We start from the raw sequence: 20185 nt of genomic DNA on the forward strand, positions 1-20185 counted from the left end.
GGCTTGTGTAATTATGAGTATAAAACTGACAGATTAATGGAATAAATCAGAATTCAGTAGTTTTACGTCATTAATCATTATATGAAAATATATTTCAATTAACAACAGCGGCCAACACAAAAAAGGTTGGAAATATAATGAGACGAAACCTCTTAGCATTCAATGGATTCACCGTGTAGGTGCTGGGTCCATCGCGTTGCAGGGAGAGGAGCTTCAACAGTGCCTGGGTCTTGCGACCCAGGTGTAGGTTTAAGGGGCCCCTAACTAACGCGCGTTTAACGCTCACCTCTATTGTCCAAGCTCCTCTCCCTACCTAACCATATTTGAAAAAAACCTACTAGGGCTGCCTTCGAAGTACGTTCCAAGAATGAATTGATGTAAGTTCTGGACAGGCCCAAATCTTTTAGTAGGTTGTAGAGAGGATTTAGCCGTTATACCTCTCGCTCCCACTTCTACCGCGTATAAATCCACGACGAACCTATTTCGAGTGAGTTCGTAATATTTGTTGACTTTGATGGTATGGTCTTTGGGGATGTTGGTTTTCCAAGGAACCGTAAGCTCTATCATCACAACGCACTTTATAATTCGCGAATAAATAAATATGTCTGGTCTGGAGGCCGACGTACAAATATCCTCGGGGATTTACCATTACCATTACCCATCATTATAGTCTTTAGTCTATGACTTTAGCGAGTGTTCATTTAAATGAGAAGATTGTTTTGGAATGTACTACGCGTTCTTTATTTTAAATATAAAAACAAAAAAATATATATACTTGTATGCCCGTGATCAAAGCTGCTGCAAAGTAACCGAATCGTCAGGAATATACAGTTTAAAATACTAAAAAACGCGTAGTACATCCGAAGACATTAGTTTTATTTTTGGTTAGAAATTTTTAAGTATTAGATAAAATTTTCAGCTTTGTATAGTATTATAGAGGTCATTGATATGATATAAGTGATTGGAGTTATCATTACAAGAAACAGGAAATTTAATTAATACAAAATTTAAGTGTTTACATAAATTTATTCACTTAACAGATACAAGACAGTAGATTCAAGCTTACAGCTTGAGCTTGGTTCTCCTCCAGTGACGCCTCTTGGCGTTGTAACTGTAACAAAAGTATATCTATGTTATATATCTGGTTTAGCACATTAAAGAACACAACATTTAATATCATAGCCATAAAAAAGCTAGAAATTCAATATAGGTTATTTAAATTGCATATGCTGGAGTGTATTATTACTATTCACTAATAGTTTTTGTTGCTTATGTTTATTTATAGATATATCGATGTATATATTTTTCAATGTTAAATTTTTCTGGTATATAACAATACATTTGGCAATAAAAAAGCATTAACAAAAAAAACTAACAACGAGTTATTCAAACTTAAAGATATTTTATAGTAATTTAAAAAGGCCCTAAAATAGTCGGTATGTGATTATTTTATGATACATATTAAATTCTTATGGTTTAAAATTTAAATACACTTTAAGAATTAATAATTAACATTAAATGGTTGGAGGTATTTAAATTAACATTGTAAATGTATGTATATACTTAAAGCATTTCAATATATCTTCATCTGCCTTCATCTTGACAATTGTTTCAATATTAAGTGATGCCACTCATAATAAACATATAAAAATACACAACGTGAATTTTATTTATTAATTGACTGTAAACTATACTTATTAAATAATAGAACATCCATTTTCTTTAATCAATCATAGTAATAACTTACCGAATTGTGTTTCCAGTGCGCATTCTAACCCATTGCGGGATAGGTCTGTTTTGTTTTAGCTTTTTTGCAAGCTTCCGCTTAATAATAAATGTCTTGTGGGCCGACTGAAATATTAGAAAAAGAAATATCAGACATATTATATTAAAAACACTACGGATTTTTAAGATATATAAAGATTTAGAAAATCTAAATACCAACCATGGTTGTCTTCCCTGCTGTCAAAACTGAAAGAACAAATCTACGACAAATCAAAAATGAAGTTGACAACAATAACCACAGTCTACAATTCCACAGTGCACGGGATAAAATTGTCTATTACTTCCTTTAAGTTATCTTTGATACAATATTTTATAATCTGCATTTTAAGTTCTTAAGATATTATTACTTATCAACTGAAATATATACAGCTTAGACATTTTTTTTTAATTATTTAGGCAATTAAAATTATTTTTTTCAGTGTAGTGACTAATGCATAATTAACCAATATTAAGATTGTCAATAAAGATTATTTGGTGTACATATTTCCATTGAATATCTTTCCTTTAAAAGTATGAAGGTATGTAGGAATTATCTTTGATATTGTGATAATTTTCGAATTACATTTTAATAAAAACCAATAAGTCGCAAAACAATGTGACCAGAAGTAATAAGTAAAATAATTAAAAAGAAGCAAGACCATTATAATAAAACCAATACCTTCCAGAGCCGTAAAAACATTTAACAAAAAAAAAAAACAATACCTGTTCAATGACAATTGACATTGACAGCATTTCAGGATTCACATAGATTACTAAGTACTTATTAGTTATTTACTATAATATAGTAATCATAACCTTCGAGAAATGTGAATATGATATTCTTTAAAATTTTAAACAATAGTCATTATATCTGATTTATAAGGAATATTTCAGAAATATATATTTTTATTACTACATCACAATACCACTGTAAACAATGAACAAATTGCGTAATTTATTAAGTGCAAGACGCGTATTGGAATGCCGATCAATCGCAACCAGGATCACTGCTGATGGCAAAGATATACCAAAGAAAAAGGTTTTTGAAAACAGAATAACCTTGATTGGTAGCGACAATTCTATAACGATTACCGACCTTAAAAGTGCTCAAAGTTTATCAACTAGGCGTGAATTAAAACTAGTAAAAATCCAGGATGAAGATTCTAAAACGAGAAGGCCTGTTTACAAGTGTGTATCCCAATGCTGTATACCCTTAGACATAATTTCGTAAATCAGTTACAAAATAAAAAAAGTAATATGAATTTTATTTTAAAAGCCCAAACACTATTAAATTAGATAAGAGTTGGTTTTCTTAAAAACGAAAAGTTGGGGATGGTTAGAAATATATACTTGATTCAATTATAGTTTTTTTCCATAGTGTTCTATGGCTAGCAATATTTGTCACTTCACGAGTAAATTAAAAATAAATATATAGTCAGTAGCATCTGAAGTGTTTTGATTCAGGAAGTTAGTTTTGACCTAAGAATCCTGTAATATTGGTAACAAAACCCATGCTAAAAAGTATTATAAACTAATTATAAACTTGGAACATATTACTTTTAGACTGATGACAAACTCAGAGTACCATGAAGAAGAATTATCTGCTAGAATTGAAAAGAAGGCAGCTAAGGAAAATAAACTAATCAAGGGAAATAAGTTAATAACACTTTCATCGCGAATAGCCGAGCATGATGTGATGACAAACTTAAAGAAGATGATGAAGCTCTTGGAAAAGAACTATGAAGTCAGGGTTGTTGTGTCTGGTGATGAGAGTCAGCCGGATAAAGCTGTGAGTACATTGTTGTAATGATTCTACTGTAATGTAGAAACTAGCAACATGATAAGACACATTGGTAGTTAATTATATTAGTGGTTGTTTTTAAATTTTTCATTATACTCACTCTGTTTTAAATAGTAATATGATGTCAAGTAGGTAGATCACTCTATTATATATTCGTTTTCAAGATTCATTGTCATTATGTAGCACAAGACATTGTTTACAAATAGTTCAAAATTTTTATTGAATTTAAGCTTCTTTTAAATTAAAGACATATTAAGATTTTATAAATACAGTGGACCCCCTGGCAATCGGACAAACATTTTGTAAAGCAGTGTGAGACTAGAAATTTGTCTGAAGGGGTACCTTGTAATTTGACAAATTAGAAACCAATGATAAGATGTTGTATGTTATATTAACATTTGTTTGGAAGGACAAATAACAATATCTTCTTGACATATAGTCTAGAAAATATGTGGTGTGTAAAAGTTATAGGGTTTCAATTGTGCCTTAGCGAAGAATGACTAAAAAATATTCAATAATATCTGGTTTTATAATTTTATCTTGTACTTTAATTATTCTTTATAACTAAAGACATATGAGCCTTGTATAACTTTGCAAAGTTCGGAGATCTTATCAACAAATAGGTGTTGTCATATACTTTTGATCTAAAGTTGTAGTCAAGTTGTAGTCAAGAAGAAAAATTTCTACATATATGTATATTTTTTTACAGGAAAGAATATACTCGATTATTGAGAAGAATTTAAAATCTATTGGGAATATTGTACAAAAGAGGAACAAAGGTAATAACTTAAGATTCCAAGTTCTTCCACTTAGGGACAACAGCAATCAATCAAAGAAAGACTCCAACTCGGGTGAAAGCAATGACCAAAAAGGTCCACTATGACTAGCAATGTTCTTGGTTGTTATTGTAATAGGAAAATATATAGTACTAAGTAAATATTACTCGAAAAAATATGAAAAAACAGTAAAGAGTGATATAAAGTAATATTGTTTGTAAAGTATTTAGTTCATAAGTTGTTGTTGTATTATTCAATCATTTAATAAATTGTTTTTTAAAACATAACATTTAACTATAACTTTTTTGTGTCCCTAACGAAAAAAAAAAATTTAAAAAAAAGGTAAAAAAAGCAATGTTTTATATCATCCATTTAATCATTCTCCTATTAACTAAAACATATCAACATAATATCTAAAACCTAAACACACATACAAACATGGCAAGGAAATACTTTAATCTAATTGAATAATATTCTAAAATTTATAAGTTAATGATTTTTTATCAAATGGAATTATCACAGTTGCTTAAGAGATCTTCAAAACTTATATGGTAGGTGATTTACATACAATCTTAGAAATAAAATGTTTATATAATTTGTATTTACCTATTATGGAGTTTTGTTCTTATTATGGACATTGTTACAACATTATTATTAATAATTATTTTTCTATTTAAAGCCTAAATTGCATCTGAAGTATTATGAGAGTCAATATATAAAAGTAAATCTTAAGTAGAAAACACATAAAAAGATTTTGATAATTTTTCTTACTTATCAAATATGTAGTTGTATTTGGTTTTTGAAGAATTTGAAATCATAAATTTAAAAATAAATTTTCAAATATAAAATCCTAGATAAAATATAGTCTACGGTAGAAAAAAATATCTCGCCCCATCGTGTAATTATTAAGTTTAAAACTAGGTACTTGAACACATTGCTAGGAAGGTACTTGTTACTTAAAAAGCGACTACAACCTTGAACCATTGCAGAAACTGCTGGGGCCTTGCAGAACTATGCTTATTAAATTCTAGGCATATTAAAGTATTTCATTAGTTTTAATACACATCTAATACCTATAACATTTTGAGTGTCAGTGATAACTTTGACAGTGACGTTAGCTGTCAAAAATAAACATCCGACATTTCAAATGTAAATTTTAAATATTGGTGTGAAATATAAAAATATGCTAGAATTTATTTTATACTTAAATTAATTCTATGCCACTTTAGCTTCTTCATCAAAACATTCTTTTATTATTTCATTTCATCGATATGTTCAATAAAGATGAAAATAACGTGAAAACATTTGTATTGTGATACACTTTTTTTCAGTAAATTTTAAGAAATTTTAATTTTTTCTAAGGATCATTGCGTTACGATATCTTACACTATAAAAGTGAACGTAACTGCATTTACTTATCGTTCCAACGTCTGTGATTGACAATTTAACTGTAAACAGAAATGTAGGCGTATCTATTACGTTCGAGCGTTGGGAAGTCAGTGTTGAGAGTTCGGCCCCAGGTGAGAAGAGGCGATACCGTGCCTAGCACGGGAGCAGCGCGCGCGGCATTTCTTATGCGCTCCTGAACAGATAAACCAATAAAATGCAATATGTTATCTATGCTACATTAAATGTGGGTCAAAGGTCACAATAATTAATTAATTCTCAAGATCACCCTGCAGGTTGGATCGGATAAAGTTCATGGCAACTTAAAAACAGATAAGCCGTTATCTCGAAAGTTAGCAAATGTATAACCACGATAAATCAGTATTACTTTAATAAGATCATCTTGTTTGTAGATGGTTTGGATAATGTTTCATAAATTTTATGTTATGTATATATTGACATAATTCGACTTGAAATTAGTACGTTTTACACAATTAACATCATTTCTATTTTAACTTAAAAAATAATTGTTTTAGTTTTACTTCAAGAAATAATTATGCATAAGATGGATAAGTATTTGTTACATGAAAGGATTAGTACCATGCAAATAGCGTTAGTATGAGGGTTAGTTACCGCTTTCTTGTATTTTATTACATATCTCGGGCTTCGTATAAATTTCAAATAATATAAATCAGTTCCATATAGTGTTTGCGAAACTGTCTTAATTGTATTTAACATTTTTGTTTTTAACTTTTAAACACTCTTTAAAACCATAGAACGCATTTTAAACACTGGTGTGACCGTTAAAACAATGAATTTGACATTGGAGGAATAAAATTATTAGCTAACTACAAATGTCGGATGATAGATGATGACAATTTAAAAGAACATTGAAAGATGTCGGTAACTAAATTATACCTATTAGTATTCTATTAGATGAAAGAATAAGATTAATATTGACAAAGCATTCAATAGATCCAACACAGACGAAATACACACCGAACACCAAAGCCCATTATGATTATTTATCACACCAGTATTTGTTTGTTTTTTTTTTATTGTAATACAGTTAATTTGTAGTTTAAATCATTACAAGAAAGCGGCGAGTGAGACACACCGTGTTACCCATGAATGGTCGCCGGCTCGAGCGGCGCCGGCACCAACAGCGCCCCCTCCCGTACCCGCGACTGCGGCGTCCCACCTCGCGCGTGTCTTTAGCCGCCGATGACTTGCTCGCGACCTCCGCTGATCTGTCAGCTATCATGTGCGCCTCCAGCGAATCCAACGGCGATTCTGATCTGCACATCACGATTACAGTAGTTTTCAGCTAACTAGTAGAATTTTTGATGAGAAAATTTATTACTTTCATCCGATTTTGGAATATGATGAGTTTAGGGTCTTGCCAATTAATGGTGTGATCAGAGTATTAAAAAAATTAACCTTCTACCGTTAGATTTAGCTACTTGATTGAAATATATACATATTTTATATAATATATTTTCAACCCCCAATGCAAAGACAAAGGTGTTATAAGATTTGACGTCGAAGCCGAGTGTTTGTGTGTATGTATGTAACTATCAGTGGCATATTAGCTGTGAAACGAATTGATCGATTTCGATGCGGTTTTTCTCTTTTAAAGTCACTTTCCTTGCGTTTGTTCTTAGCTATGTTTATTTAAAATCGGTGAAGCAATACAAGAGTGTCAGCACTTTTCCAAAATTATGTATCTAAGCGTTTAGGAGTATGATAACTTGATCAAGTGCTTAACGATTTCCAGTATAATTGTTAAAAGACATACAAGTGAAGGAGGATTTTAAATTTTTATAATATTTTGTTATAAATATGTATGATATTTTTTTTTATTCTCCAATTTCATCCTGAGAAGGCGTCGTGAGATTTACATTGCAAAGCACGACTAAGATGCAATTATTTTTACATACCAAATCTATTAGAAGAACAGAATAATAAGTAAAGTCATTTAATGTGGTCCGTTTACTAAAAATACTGTTCCCAAACACGTAGATGCGTTAAATTTACTTACTTAGCACTAATAGCGCAATATGAAGACAATTGTTCCCATGTACAGCCGTAGATGCAACACTCGTCTGCTATTCCAGTTCTTCTTCGTCGTCTCACTAATGGATGTGGTTGTTCTACAACTGAAAGATAATATAATTATTGTCGAAATTACAATGACGCTGGATTTAGATGATCTATCCCATAATAATAGTCTCTAATACGATGTACAACGATAGTTTGTATTCAAGATCAGTGTTGTCACAACATAAAAATAAAACATGTATCTGAAGCTTTACAACACAGTTTTTTATCGACAGCATAAAAACGGACAACAAGATCTATTTATCAAAGAGCGTTCCAGTGACTTTACATTAGCCCATTTTTATTGGAAAATTCCATAGTTGCGTTCATAGCGTCCTTGGCTCTTGGAGCATTTATTTATACATCACGGCTTCGTTTCGTGTCTGATCTAAAGATACTCGACAAGTCTGGGGTCACAATTAAATAAGAGGGTAAGTGTCTTCGCGGTTGTTTTTCCTGTGATTAAGTATTAGATGTAAACATTCAAAAGGTCGACTAAAGAGACGATAAAAATATTTATAAAATACCTACTATGTCAGAACAAATCAATAGTTTAATGTAATATATTTCACTGATGCCAAAGGTGCTTTTTATTAAGAAAACAAAAAGAAAATTTTATACAGCACAAAAAAAAAATTTTTACATCTCAAACTAGCTACGGATCCCTAATGTAACACTTTTATTTTTTATCATTACTTATTTTTAATTCAAACAGACGTGGAAAATTCCCCATGGCTATTTTTATTACATAGATAGTGTCTACGCTTGGTCTTTAATATAATTCAATCGTCTGATAACAGCCTTATTCGCTTTTAATGATAAGTTGTCGTGAAGCGGATATTATTGTCATGGGCCCTGAAGTTCATATTAAGATCGAAAGGTCCAAAATATTATGATTTTTTTCCGCTACAAAACAATGGCTGAGATAAGTTAGACATTTGATACCCTGAATACATTGGAGCTATCTTAAAAAGCCAAAGATAATGCATAAATAACTTTTTGTTCTTATTTACTATTGATCTTTGGTGACGTTTTAAACCCGAAACTCTTTGTTTGTTTGTTTATATGTTTCTGATGTTATTTTAGCTGAAATGAAGTTTTAATATACTTTATACGTGAGTAAAGTATATACATATATTATTGACTGACCTATACAGTATATATAATGAGATCTAAGACTTTCGCGAGTATTCATTAAAATAAAACTAATATTTTTCGGATTAACTACGCGAATTTTTATTATTTTAAACAACACAATCCCAACGTTTCGGTTACTTTTCAGCAACCGTGATCCCAAAAATATTAGTTTTATATAGATATGTATTGTGGTTTAGCACGGATAATTAGTTGATATTCAATCGTTTCACACAATTTCGAAAGTGAATAGAGTCGTGTTAGTTAGAAGGATGGTAATGGTGCTATAATTTTATATAAAAAAATGTTTAAGCAAAGAACTTCTAGATTTTTGAAACGTGCATTATTGGAATGGCGAAGTGTAAGTGAGTGTGAAAATATTCATTATAACAATATCGCACATCTCTGAGCGTAAAACTGCTTTAGTGATTAACATTGATGTGTAAGTCACAAGGTTTCACTAGATGACAATTGAAATTAATCGAAGATAATGCACACATTTACTAATAACGATCTTAACTTTTTTAAGTTTTTGAATAAAATTATTTCTGATTATGTTTTATTTGACACTACAATCTTGAGTATCGTTTATCGAGTGTTTTATAGTGAGTTCTATGATGAGGTCAACTTCACCTACCTGTAGGTACGTCCCCGGGGGGACTATTGTACACATGACAGACTTTGCTCATCATGTCCCCTAGCTGTCGCCCACACAGCTTCACAGCTACAGTCGCCGCATCGCATCTCCAATCCCACAACACAGCCATACCGAACAACGTCAGCAATGTCTTCATGTTCATTTTATCTGGAATGTATCCTACATTTGTAGAACAATTGATTCTTACAATCCGATTTACGTTCTAATATATATATACCACACAATAAGAAATAAGAATGAACAGTTATAAAATACTTAAAAGAATCGACCGGTTGTTGGGATCAATTTCAAACGTATGTTTCTGTAATCGGAGGCGTGAGTGTGCGTAACAGGAGAAGCTTTTACTCTTTTATACTGTAGGGTAAGTGTAACTGGACACCGACTCCGCCCTCAAACTTAGGATAACAGATCTAATATTATGTATTGGTTCTAATTTCCTAAGTGTATCACTTTTCATATTGCATTTTACTTTTTAGTTTTCCCTCTGTTGTGTTTAAGGTAAATGTCACGATGTTATTCATATATATGAAAATAATATGCAACGGTCTTTTAACGGAGGGTTCTAAGTGATTTGAATACAGAATCCACTTACTATACCTGTAATACAAAGACCAAACCGTTTATTTATATGTTATCATGGACCAAAATCTAGGCTTCGATGAGTTTGGAAGTGACTTGTATATTGAGAATAAAGGAGGAACCGAAACAGTATGGAGGTCCTATTAAGCCAGAAAAGGCCATTACATAAATGAAATTACTTAACTTCATTTTCACCTTCATTTCCCAATTCACAATAATTGTCGTCATTATTGAAATTTCATCGTTAAAAATAATATTTCATTATATATATTATTAAAACAATACTATTATTCTGATTACATTAAATGAATAGGAAAAAAAATTAAATTTAGTTTAGGTATACGTAATCGAAAAATATCTATTAAAGATGAACGTTAAGAAAATTTTATAATATTTCTTTTGTGCAATTATTTTAAATAACTATTTTATTCTTATAACTTTCCGAGATTAATAGGATAGTATTAATATTTAATATTTAATTTATTTAATTTAACGATTTTCTAAATAAATACAGCGAGACAAATGGCCGTTAGTATATTTAATGATATATTGATATGACATTTGTATCAAAATTCATTTTACGATTTGAGAAGTTACGTTATACTTTAATAACAGAATCATTGAATAAAATTATTATGAAGTGTCTTTTTAAGCAAGTAATTCACGTTATTTAGTAATATTTGTTAGAATATTGATACAGTCTGAAAAAAATACATATAAATACTATAAAGGAGACAGTCGTAATAAAATACATACGATACAACATGACCATAGCATAGCAGTATTAAGCGTTTATACAACATTAATAATTTATATTAATATACCTTTATGAGAATCATCAATGATGAAATATGAAGCTTGTCTATTTATTTTAAGAATAATATAAAATCCCGCAATTCCTATAAATAGGGGATAAAGCTGACATTTATTTCATAGACACATCTATCAACCAGACTTACTATATTACTTGTAAGTTGTAAAATGTTTATGATAAAATATGCTATAAATTTAACTAAGCTAAATCCGTATTAGCTTTTAGTGTTTTCATGGGTTAATAGCACATGCGTTTCATTAATAATTAATTTAATGATTGTAATATTAAATTTGACGAATAAATTATGAATTAGATTATGTAATAATATGTTATATATAAAAAAGACAAACGATGATTCAACCTTCGTCATTCATAAAAATGCAAATCAGTCTTTTCCTTTCTATAAGTGCTATTCTAAGAATAGTATAGGGTGGGTGCAGTTTTAAACTGTGGAGTCATCATCTTGGATGGCTATTTCTATTTACCACTTACCAAACGTTTCTGAATTAATCACATTACGCTCACGGCTTACTATACGGCTCGCGTGTATAACGTTTGTGGCAGATAAGGCTAAGTGTATAGGAAGCCTGTCGTAATTGGAGTAGGTATTATTAGTCATAATCAATTCATCTCCCCCAAGTATACTTGATGCATTAAGTCAATCTCGGCTAGTTTATAAATAACTTCAATGACACAATTTTGCTGTAGGTCATTATAAACAGAACAAACAAAACATACGGCTATGATTAGGACAATTTTACTACATTCAGTAGAAGCGATGTCGTATTTTTAATTGAGCGGACGCGGAATATTGCATATAAGTACATTGCAATTTGTTATGTGTGAGTAATTATAGTGTTAAGTTTATTTATAGAACAACATTGCAAGACACAATTTTACTTTAAAAATGTTATCTAGTTTTATTAACCTATGTGTGTAATCAAGCTGTAATTATAGGGATTCTTTATAATGAGTTAATTGTACTCTGAAAGTGTACCAAACATAATATACTCCTTATATTTAAGTAGCCGTGATTGATGAGATTTTACCGTTCAAAACATAGAATCTCTTACTGATTTTGACATATAATAGTAGTATTAGTATAAAAAACGCCACAGACTATAGAAAGCATGTACCCGAACATTAAATAGTGTGTAGAAAGTGTGAGTGAGTACGATCTTACTATGACAGTGACAGCAGTCACACGTTCTCCGCGTGCAACATTATCACAGGGCTTATACCTTGCATTGAGCTTTATAAATAACTACTAAAGTATGGATTGTTTTGTAAACAATGTTTATCAGAAAAAATATGCTAACAACATGTAATTAAATCTTCATATAAACATTACATATATATTGATATATATTATTCGGGAAAATTAATTCTTTTATTACTCAATGTGTAAAGACTTTTAATTTTATTTCTTATATATTATTGTTTCGTTTATTTGAATACAGATAACATAATATTAAACTATAAATAACACGATATCAACGTGAAATTTTGAGAAAATCAGAGCATAGTGTAGCTGTATAATGAAGTATATATTGCAAAACAAGTGTTCAGTGTATGAAGTGGTAAGTCATTTGTTTATTAATTTAGATTTCATATTATTAAATAGTAAACTTATTAATAGTAAAAAAGATAAAAGTGTAACATAAAAATGAATTGGTAGCCCTAGATTAGACACTGTCTGGTTACAGCAACGTCGGTTGAGTGCTCATGCACTCGATTGAATGATTACATTTTGATCTCCAGTCTTCAATACTGGGTTACTTGCTTAGTTTACGAAAGTCATCTTATTATGTCAGTCAATCAAATTTGGAATACTAATATTATAATATTTATATGATTTACAAAACGGTTTATATATTTCCGATGTTATGAGTAGTAATCACTATTTGTTACTACAACAGTAAAAATGGCGACCGGTCTCTCTGTTCGAAGGCCTTAGAACTGTTGATAAATGTTGTTATACCGTCGGTATACTAATAATTATGGGAAATACGGTTCAATTATTATTAATTTCATGAAGTTTAGTCAGTAATCATCTTTGATCGCCTGTTAATAACATTATAAAGGTATGGAGGACATTGTAAACTTTATATCGGAGCCATAAAAGCTAAACCTACAATCATAATTTACTTAAAGTTTGTAGTTCGATCGTTTATAGCCCTGAGAGTTTTAAGATAGTTGAATTAACTGATTCCTTGCGAAACACAGTCAATTTTCTTTGCATATTCAGTTGTTTTATTCTTTATAATTTCATCTTTATGTCAAATTCAGGCATTTAATCCGGAAGCTGATGATTTCGATAAAGTATCCTACAGTATATCTTGATATTATTTTTTTACTTCCAAGGTCACATATACTTTCGATCTTTTAACAGACGCCTCAGTGTATTGTTTTTAGTATTACGGAAGGAAATTTCGTAAGTGTAATTTTAGTAATAGAGTAATATGGAACTCATTTTTACGGAATTCATTTATTACTTTTTCAATTAACTTTGCAGTTATAATCTCAGGAATGCCTACAATCTTGTATTATTTTTTCGTGTAATGTATTTAAATTTTATCAATTTCCTATAGAAGTTTCGAGAATTAACTCTTAGTTGATTGTAGTTTGGGTGTGACAAAGAGATCACCTGTTCCATTCGGTTAGCAACAGGTCGTTAATATTTCTGTGGCTGATGATAGGTAATTCAAGAGTTGGGGTCAAGAGTAAGAGTACCACCGGCTCTCCCAATTGACGATTTGCGGCGGCGGAGGTCAGTGCCTTTTTGTATACACACTTTAATACCGACTTTTTATACATCACGATCGCTATATAAAACTATTTGTTGGTTGACTTTTGAATAAATTGTAAAAAGTATTTCTATATACTATGCACTTCCTTGATGGTAAAGCTTCATATTTATATTTAAACCGATTGGTTAATAGTTATATTCTTTAATAGTTTGTAATGTATTGTGTGTATTTATTTTAAAGGCACGGCGCCATTACAAAGCCTAATAGGTTGACCTGTCTAACCGTTCATAGGCCACAATATTTTTACACTTTATTATTTTAGGTCTTAAAAGTTTTGAAACGCCTACCTATACATTAACAGTATGCTGACATTTATTAAGTTAATTTAATTATCAAAATTTCGTATCATGTGTTAGATAAGTGCTTATAATATGAAATAGGTCTTTAAAATTATGATTAAGGTAATTTTTTTAAGTAACTGAGAAGAAATTGTTCACTTCATCTACTCGTACTTAAGGCCGAAAAGATTAGTTTTTTAATAGAATTTAATATGAACGACAAAATTATCACACCTATTATTATGCTCCCATTTAAACGAGATCTTTGTACAAATTAATAATCGAGTAGAGACCGGTAGCCGATATACATATATCCTATAAAGATATTTTTATATTGAATCCAAGAATTATAAAGGGCATTAAGAGAATTTAACTATAACATTTTAAGATATAACAATTGTATTTTTACTGCTATTATTTTGACGTACAATGTGTAATCTATAAGCTTTGTCGATGTTGTAAATCTCTAAAAAGTATTGATCAATTATGACGCAAATCTGCTGAGATTTTGCTATTTTAAAGACAATAACGGTACATTCATAGAAAAAGATACTAACGGTACATTAATAAAAAAAAAATAAGGCCTTAAATGTCGTAGAAGAAGCGAGATATATAGAAATCAATAATATGTTTACAGTGAAGTGAACTTTATTTTTATTCTGGAACAAAAAAATAACTATGGCACGTGATTGCATTTATAGCAATTATCGTGTCTGAGTTTACAGTAATATAGTATGCAAATGTAGGGTTAAAAGATTCTTTAATAAACAGTTTAATGTGTATGTCTCGATTGGCGGATTTGTCTGAGACAAGGTCGTAGGATACGGCTGTACGATGAATGCCTTCGACCCCAATGCCGTGATTCGACATCGTAATTTTAACATAAAATGCAATTGAATATTTCGATGTACGTGCAATGAACGTTGTCATTACTTTAAATATAATATGAAATTCGAATTTAATGTAATATATTTGACCTAATCATCGTGATTTTAGTTATTGTGAGATTGTTTTTAATGAGATTTCAAGGTTTTATGTTTTAGATGTAACAACAGTGTAACGCGTGTCGTGTCTAGCTGATCTCTGATAACTAGAATGTATAAAATGAAATTATCACCAAACCATATTTAAAAGATTTATATGTTTTTCAGTTTTTTTTTAACATTTTTGATTATATTTGTATCATTGGTCTTTTCATAAGTAGCTTGAGAATTATCGTAGAATATAAGCGTCAATGAAAGATATTTTGTGTATAAAATTTTATGACTTCGGATCAATATTATTAACGAAATAACACAGAATATTCCTACTTTTAACATTTAGGCAGTTTAACTTTTATTTCAACACCGATTTCAATCAATAATATTTTGTTAAATTATTAAAACACACCAATATAGTAATATTACCCCAATTTAATGCCGTTCAAGTTAAAACACTCACCAAAATATAAGTAATTTAACACTCGCATCACTGAATTCAACTTACCTTCTAAACGCTCCTATGTCTGAACGTATCACAACACAAAAAGTCGTATCTATGTCGTGTCGCAGCCGTGTCGCACCGCACGCTATGATCGTACGAGCGCCGCTCACGCTGTCACAGACTCGTGCGCAACTCTAGCTTATAACGTGAAACACTCCCCCTCCCCCCGCCCCGCGGCACTTACTTTAAATCTTCGGGATTAGATTTTCGCGGTTAATATATGTATTAGTAACTTATTAGCTATGTTTATGTATTTGATTGGGTATCATTATCAGTTGTGTGTTTCAATTTATTCTTTCGAAAATATTTTGCTTTTTCTACATGAAAGTTTACTTAAATATGTATAGTAAGTATTAAAAGGCGACTTTGAATTTACAACTGTGATAATTAATTTAGTATTTTTGATAATTTGTCATATATTAAATATAACTACTACATTAATAATGAATTTTAGGATCTCAAAATTGAAAATAAAAATTTTGCGGATGGTATAAAGATATGAATATCGTTTTGGCACCGGGATTTAATTAAGTGTTTTTAATTATCCTGAACGCAACTTTAAAGGGTTTTTTTTTGTATGTACATAGTATTATTGTAAGTTTACGCAATCGTGGTTATTCGTATAGACTATAGAGAATTAATATTTTATAAAGATATTATAATTATTACCTTGTAATTTTCGTCGAGGAAATAGTTTTAAACATATTTATTGTCAAAAAAATCGCTTAGTATTTGGTTCGTTGAATGTAGAAGAAAGAATTATTTATTTTGCAAACTACGAGATATTAAGTGGATTTGGTATTTTAAAGGCTATAAAGTTTTTAATATGCATGCTTGTCACAAGATTGCATCTATACTAAATATGAAAATTTTAAATTTTAAGAGCCCTATGTATTGAAACGATACAAAACCAGGACTTTTAATACGAAAATTAGTTATTCATTGATTTTTTAACATTATGTAATCATTTATAAGTATATGTAATTTTTTTTACATTACATTTTTTATTGTTGGTTGCATCCGATGATCCAAACGTTTTTGTGTTTCATTTATTTTGCATAAACTAATATTTCTAATAATAATATTTGTGAACACAAACATTTAGTAAAATATACCTGATATTTTATGACAAAAAGATTAAAAACCTTTTAAAGGATCAACTGATTTTTCTTAAAGAAAATCTATTATGCATTTTATATTGCTTTTGTTTTACATGAGCGTATTGTTCTTGTAAATTTCTATATTAAATTCCAAGACGTCTTGTAAATTGGCTGTTGTATTCTTTTCTATTTTTTTTTATTATATTCCTTCTCAAAAATAATGATTCATTACTATACAGACATAACCCTGGCCTGAGCCATCAACAATTCTAAAATCTTAGAATCTGTTACTATGTCATAAAATTCTTATTTTTATTTGAACTTTTTTTTTTTAAACCACTGCTAGTTGTTTCGATTATAAAATTGTCGTCTAGAAAGTTCTAATGCTGTGAAAGTTTAAATTACACTTACTTAAGTAAAATTAAAGATGGTATAATATTAATTGCGATTCACTCAATACATAGATGTAGGTATAAAATAAAGTATACAAAATTATGTATGTTTGCATTTTTATTCAACAACATCTATAGCGTGAGTTGTTTATAGTCAGTTACAACATCATTATATTGAAATAAGAAGATTAATCATTACATATCATCATGCTATAATAATTTAACTAGATGTTTTTTTAGGACTTAATTAGGATAAACGACTACGTTTATTTAGTATTATTTCGTATAGCCTACATATAAACTTGGTAAGACAAAAAATTTATATCGTTAGTGGGTACATAACCGTTTAATTTTCATATTAATATAAATAGTAGTATTATTTTTATAGCAATCAGAGTAACGTAGGTCGTGTTTTCAAAACATATAATATATATATATAACAATATATAAAACACATTATTGCATTGAATACGTTCACCTTGATTTTTTGAAGAATTTCAATATAAACTTTAAATTACATTGAAGTTTTAAAATTATTTGGGACGTGTTAATCATAGTTAACAGATAATTTTTAGTCCGGTGACGTTTGTTTAAAGTGATATAATAAAGTGCAATTTATTTAAATCTTTATATAGTAAGGAATAGCCGACAGACAACGCAAAAGCCTTACCATCCAGATTATTATCACCGGTGGTCGAGGAAATCTTCAATTTAATATTCTTGGATTGCCGTTAACGAGTTTCGTTGGACAATTTGCATCAGTTTCCGTTAAAAATAGTATCTTCTTTAATTCGCTGTTACATTATGCAAGATAAAGGTGTAAACATTTATCTGATACGTTTGTCAATTTTATATAATGCTTAATAAAACTCGCTTAACTTTTCTTAATAGAAACATTTATATTACAACTATGAAACCAAAAAAGTCTATGTGTTTGTGTGTGTATTTAAACAGTGACTCCCAAAGAAAAAAGATAAACCAATGTCGTGAACTTTACATATATTTTCTTATTAAATTTCCCATTAATTCTGTCCTGTTAGTACAAGTATTACTCGTATCGGTGTATAAACGATTTAAAAAATGTACTGTCAGATTGATGAGCAAACATTTCACATTCAAAAATTTTTTTTCCTACCAAATCATACACACAGAGTGGCTTATGGAATTATAGAATTTGAAGGTAAATTTAAAAAAAAAAAAATTTTTTTTTTTACAGGTAACTAAAAATTTCAGATTAAGAAATTTTATAACGTAAACACCGCAATGAAAGCGTGTCGGAAATATGTTAGGTTTAATAAAATTAGTAGCAGAAAGCATAATCAATAAGGCCTGTGTCGTTTTGTCTGCTTGTATCGAAATATGTTTTTTTCTTTTGAATCATTTATTTAAAAATCTTATACATGACAATTTTGAACAAAGTTTCTGTATGTGAAAATCGTTATGCGCTCTACATATACACAAACTTACGTATCTGTTACGAAGTTAACAATAAGGGGTGGAATATACCGTGGTTCACTGACAGTAACTGTCTACCAGACGACTGCTACAAGTCACTGACTCGGGTTATAAATAGCAATAACATTGTAATAACACGTAAACCTCATTTATAGGCGTACTATTTACAGGCACATGACAATTATTGATGAAGGGTTTTAATTATAGTGTTAGTGTGACACGAGTTTTATCTTTAGAAATATTAACGAAAACGTAAATATCATATACATGTACATGTGTATATGAATTAAGCTGTGTACACACGTAAACATATTAATTAAGTGTTTATAATACATTATTATTGATTATCGCTATTGTATAGGTAAATTACGGAGACCTCTAAGTAATTGTATTTATTTGAATGTTAAGGTATTGATTAATTTTTAATGGGGTTGAACTTTAATGAACAACTGTCATTACATTGATCTTTTTTCGTTTTTGTAAACAAATATTATGGTCTGCGTGTTTTTAACAGATTGTAATGATGTTTTTACTTACGTATAGTCTAGATAAATCCTTTATTTTTTGTTGACACATCGAATTATTAGTTAATGTTGTAAGCAAGATAATATACGATTTCATAAAATTTATAGAGCGGTTTTTGGACGACGATGCAATACTATCGCCTTGGATAGCTGTTTATATTTATACGCTTATTCCTTTCATGCAAAATCTATTGAGTATTTTTTTATGAAACGTTATACTAATAAGGATAAGACATTGCAATAACATATAGGCTATAATTTTTTCCCCAATTTACTTTAAGGTATTTTCGGTTAGAACAAACAATAAAAAGTATATTTTGCATAAACTCACGTGACACAGATATTTTTTGTTCCTGTCACTTCAATACCACAACAGTTTTGAGTACTAGATTATGAATCTCTAAATCCGATTTCAAAGTGGTTGACGAAAGCTAGTAGAAATTAAAAATGTCTTCCTTACTTCTAACTTTAATTTTAAACTGCAATAAATAAATTTTGTTCGAATTCACACATACATACATATAATTTTTTAAAAACACACATACTCGTACAATGTAAAACAACTGTCACTTTTATAGAAAATCCAACCATTATTTGCTGTAACTTCTTTTTGCTATAAAGTAGGGAACTGAAAGCCCTTTAACAATAATTTTTGTGTTTACATTTAGGTTTTTAGGCACGGAATACTAATATCAAACCAAATATCAACGTACTATTGTCCATTTCTTCATTCACATAGTATTTTTAAATTTAAACTTATTTTGTTTCTAATTACGTTAATGACAACCGGAGTACTTTAAATAAACAAAAGTTTTCTTGGAACTAAAACTTATACTAAACAATAGTCATCGATGCTATATCCATATTAACTGTCTCTTAATTAAACCTTAATATATATATTCTCTACCTAGAGTGCTGATACTAAGCATTAATTGGGATTGCTGGTGGAACGGACACCTGGTGGCTTAGAATTGTCCCAAAGGTTAGATATATAACCAGCTTTGTCCATCACATGTAAAAACTTCTTCCATGGAGACGTTCAGGATAAGGAGATCAGTAGTTTCTATAAAATTTCTTTGATGCGGTTTTGTGTTATGTTATTAGTACTTTATTTTAAAGTATCAATAAAATC

General features: G+C 29.7%; 3 protein-coding genes across 7 annotated transcripts; 1 reads left to right on the forward strand and 2 right to left on the reverse strand.

Moving 5' to 3' along the window:
- Window positions 1-1006: 1006 nt before the first annotated feature.
- Window positions 1007-2095, reverse strand: LOC116766236 (large ribosomal subunit protein eL39). The gene is made up of 3 exons (XM_032656025.2): window positions 1946-2095; window positions 1748-1851; window positions 1007-1111 (listed from the first exon to the last, which is right to left on the reverse strand). Exons 1-3 carry the CDS (start codon window positions 1946-1948, stop codon window positions 1063-1065), a joined length of 156 nt encoding a protein of 51 aa, XP_032511916.1. The 5' UTR covers window positions 1949-2095; the 3' UTR covers window positions 1007-1062.
- A 432-nt stretch (window positions 2096-2527) lies between these two features.
- Window positions 2528-4628, forward strand: LOC116766233 (translation initiation factor IF-3, mitochondrial-like). Its single transcript, XM_032656019.2, has 3 exons — window positions 2528-2952; window positions 3328-3553; window positions 4275-4628. Exons 1-3 carry the CDS (start codon window positions 2702-2704, stop codon window positions 4446-4448), a joined length of 651 nt encoding a protein of 216 aa, XP_032511910.2. The 5' UTR covers window positions 2528-2701; the 3' UTR covers window positions 4449-4628.
- Window positions 4629-4698: 70 nt separating this feature from the next.
- Window positions 4699-15722, reverse strand: LOC116766234 (insulin-related peptide 4-like). 5 transcript variants are annotated; one of them, XM_032656021.2, is made up of 5 exons: window positions 15586-15722; window positions 9599-9766; window positions 7769-7880; window positions 6845-7025; window positions 4699-5923 (listed from the first exon to the last, which is right to left on the reverse strand). In XM_032656021.2, exons 2-5 carry the CDS (start codon window positions 9759-9761, stop codon window positions 5786-5788), a joined length of 594 nt encoding a protein of 197 aa, XP_032511912.2. In that variant the 5' UTR covers window positions 9762-9766; window positions 15586-15722; the 3' UTR covers window positions 4699-5785. The 5 variants fall into 5 exon arrangements, with proteins under 5 accessions (XP_032511912.2, XP_032511914.2, XP_032511915.2 ...); XM_032656023.2 differs by having other exon boundaries at window positions 6929-7025; window positions 7769-7886; XM_032656024.2 differs by having other exon boundaries at window positions 6909-7025; window positions 7769-7886.
- Window positions 15723-20185: the final 4463 nt, after the last annotated feature.

The sequence above is a fragment of the Danaus plexippus genome, chromosome 15, assembly GCF_018135715.1.
Source record: "Danaus plexippus chromosome 15, MEX_DaPlex, whole genome shotgun sequence".
NCBI classification, from domain to species: Eukaryota; Metazoa; Arthropoda; class Insecta; order Lepidoptera; family Nymphalidae; genus Danaus; species Danaus plexippus.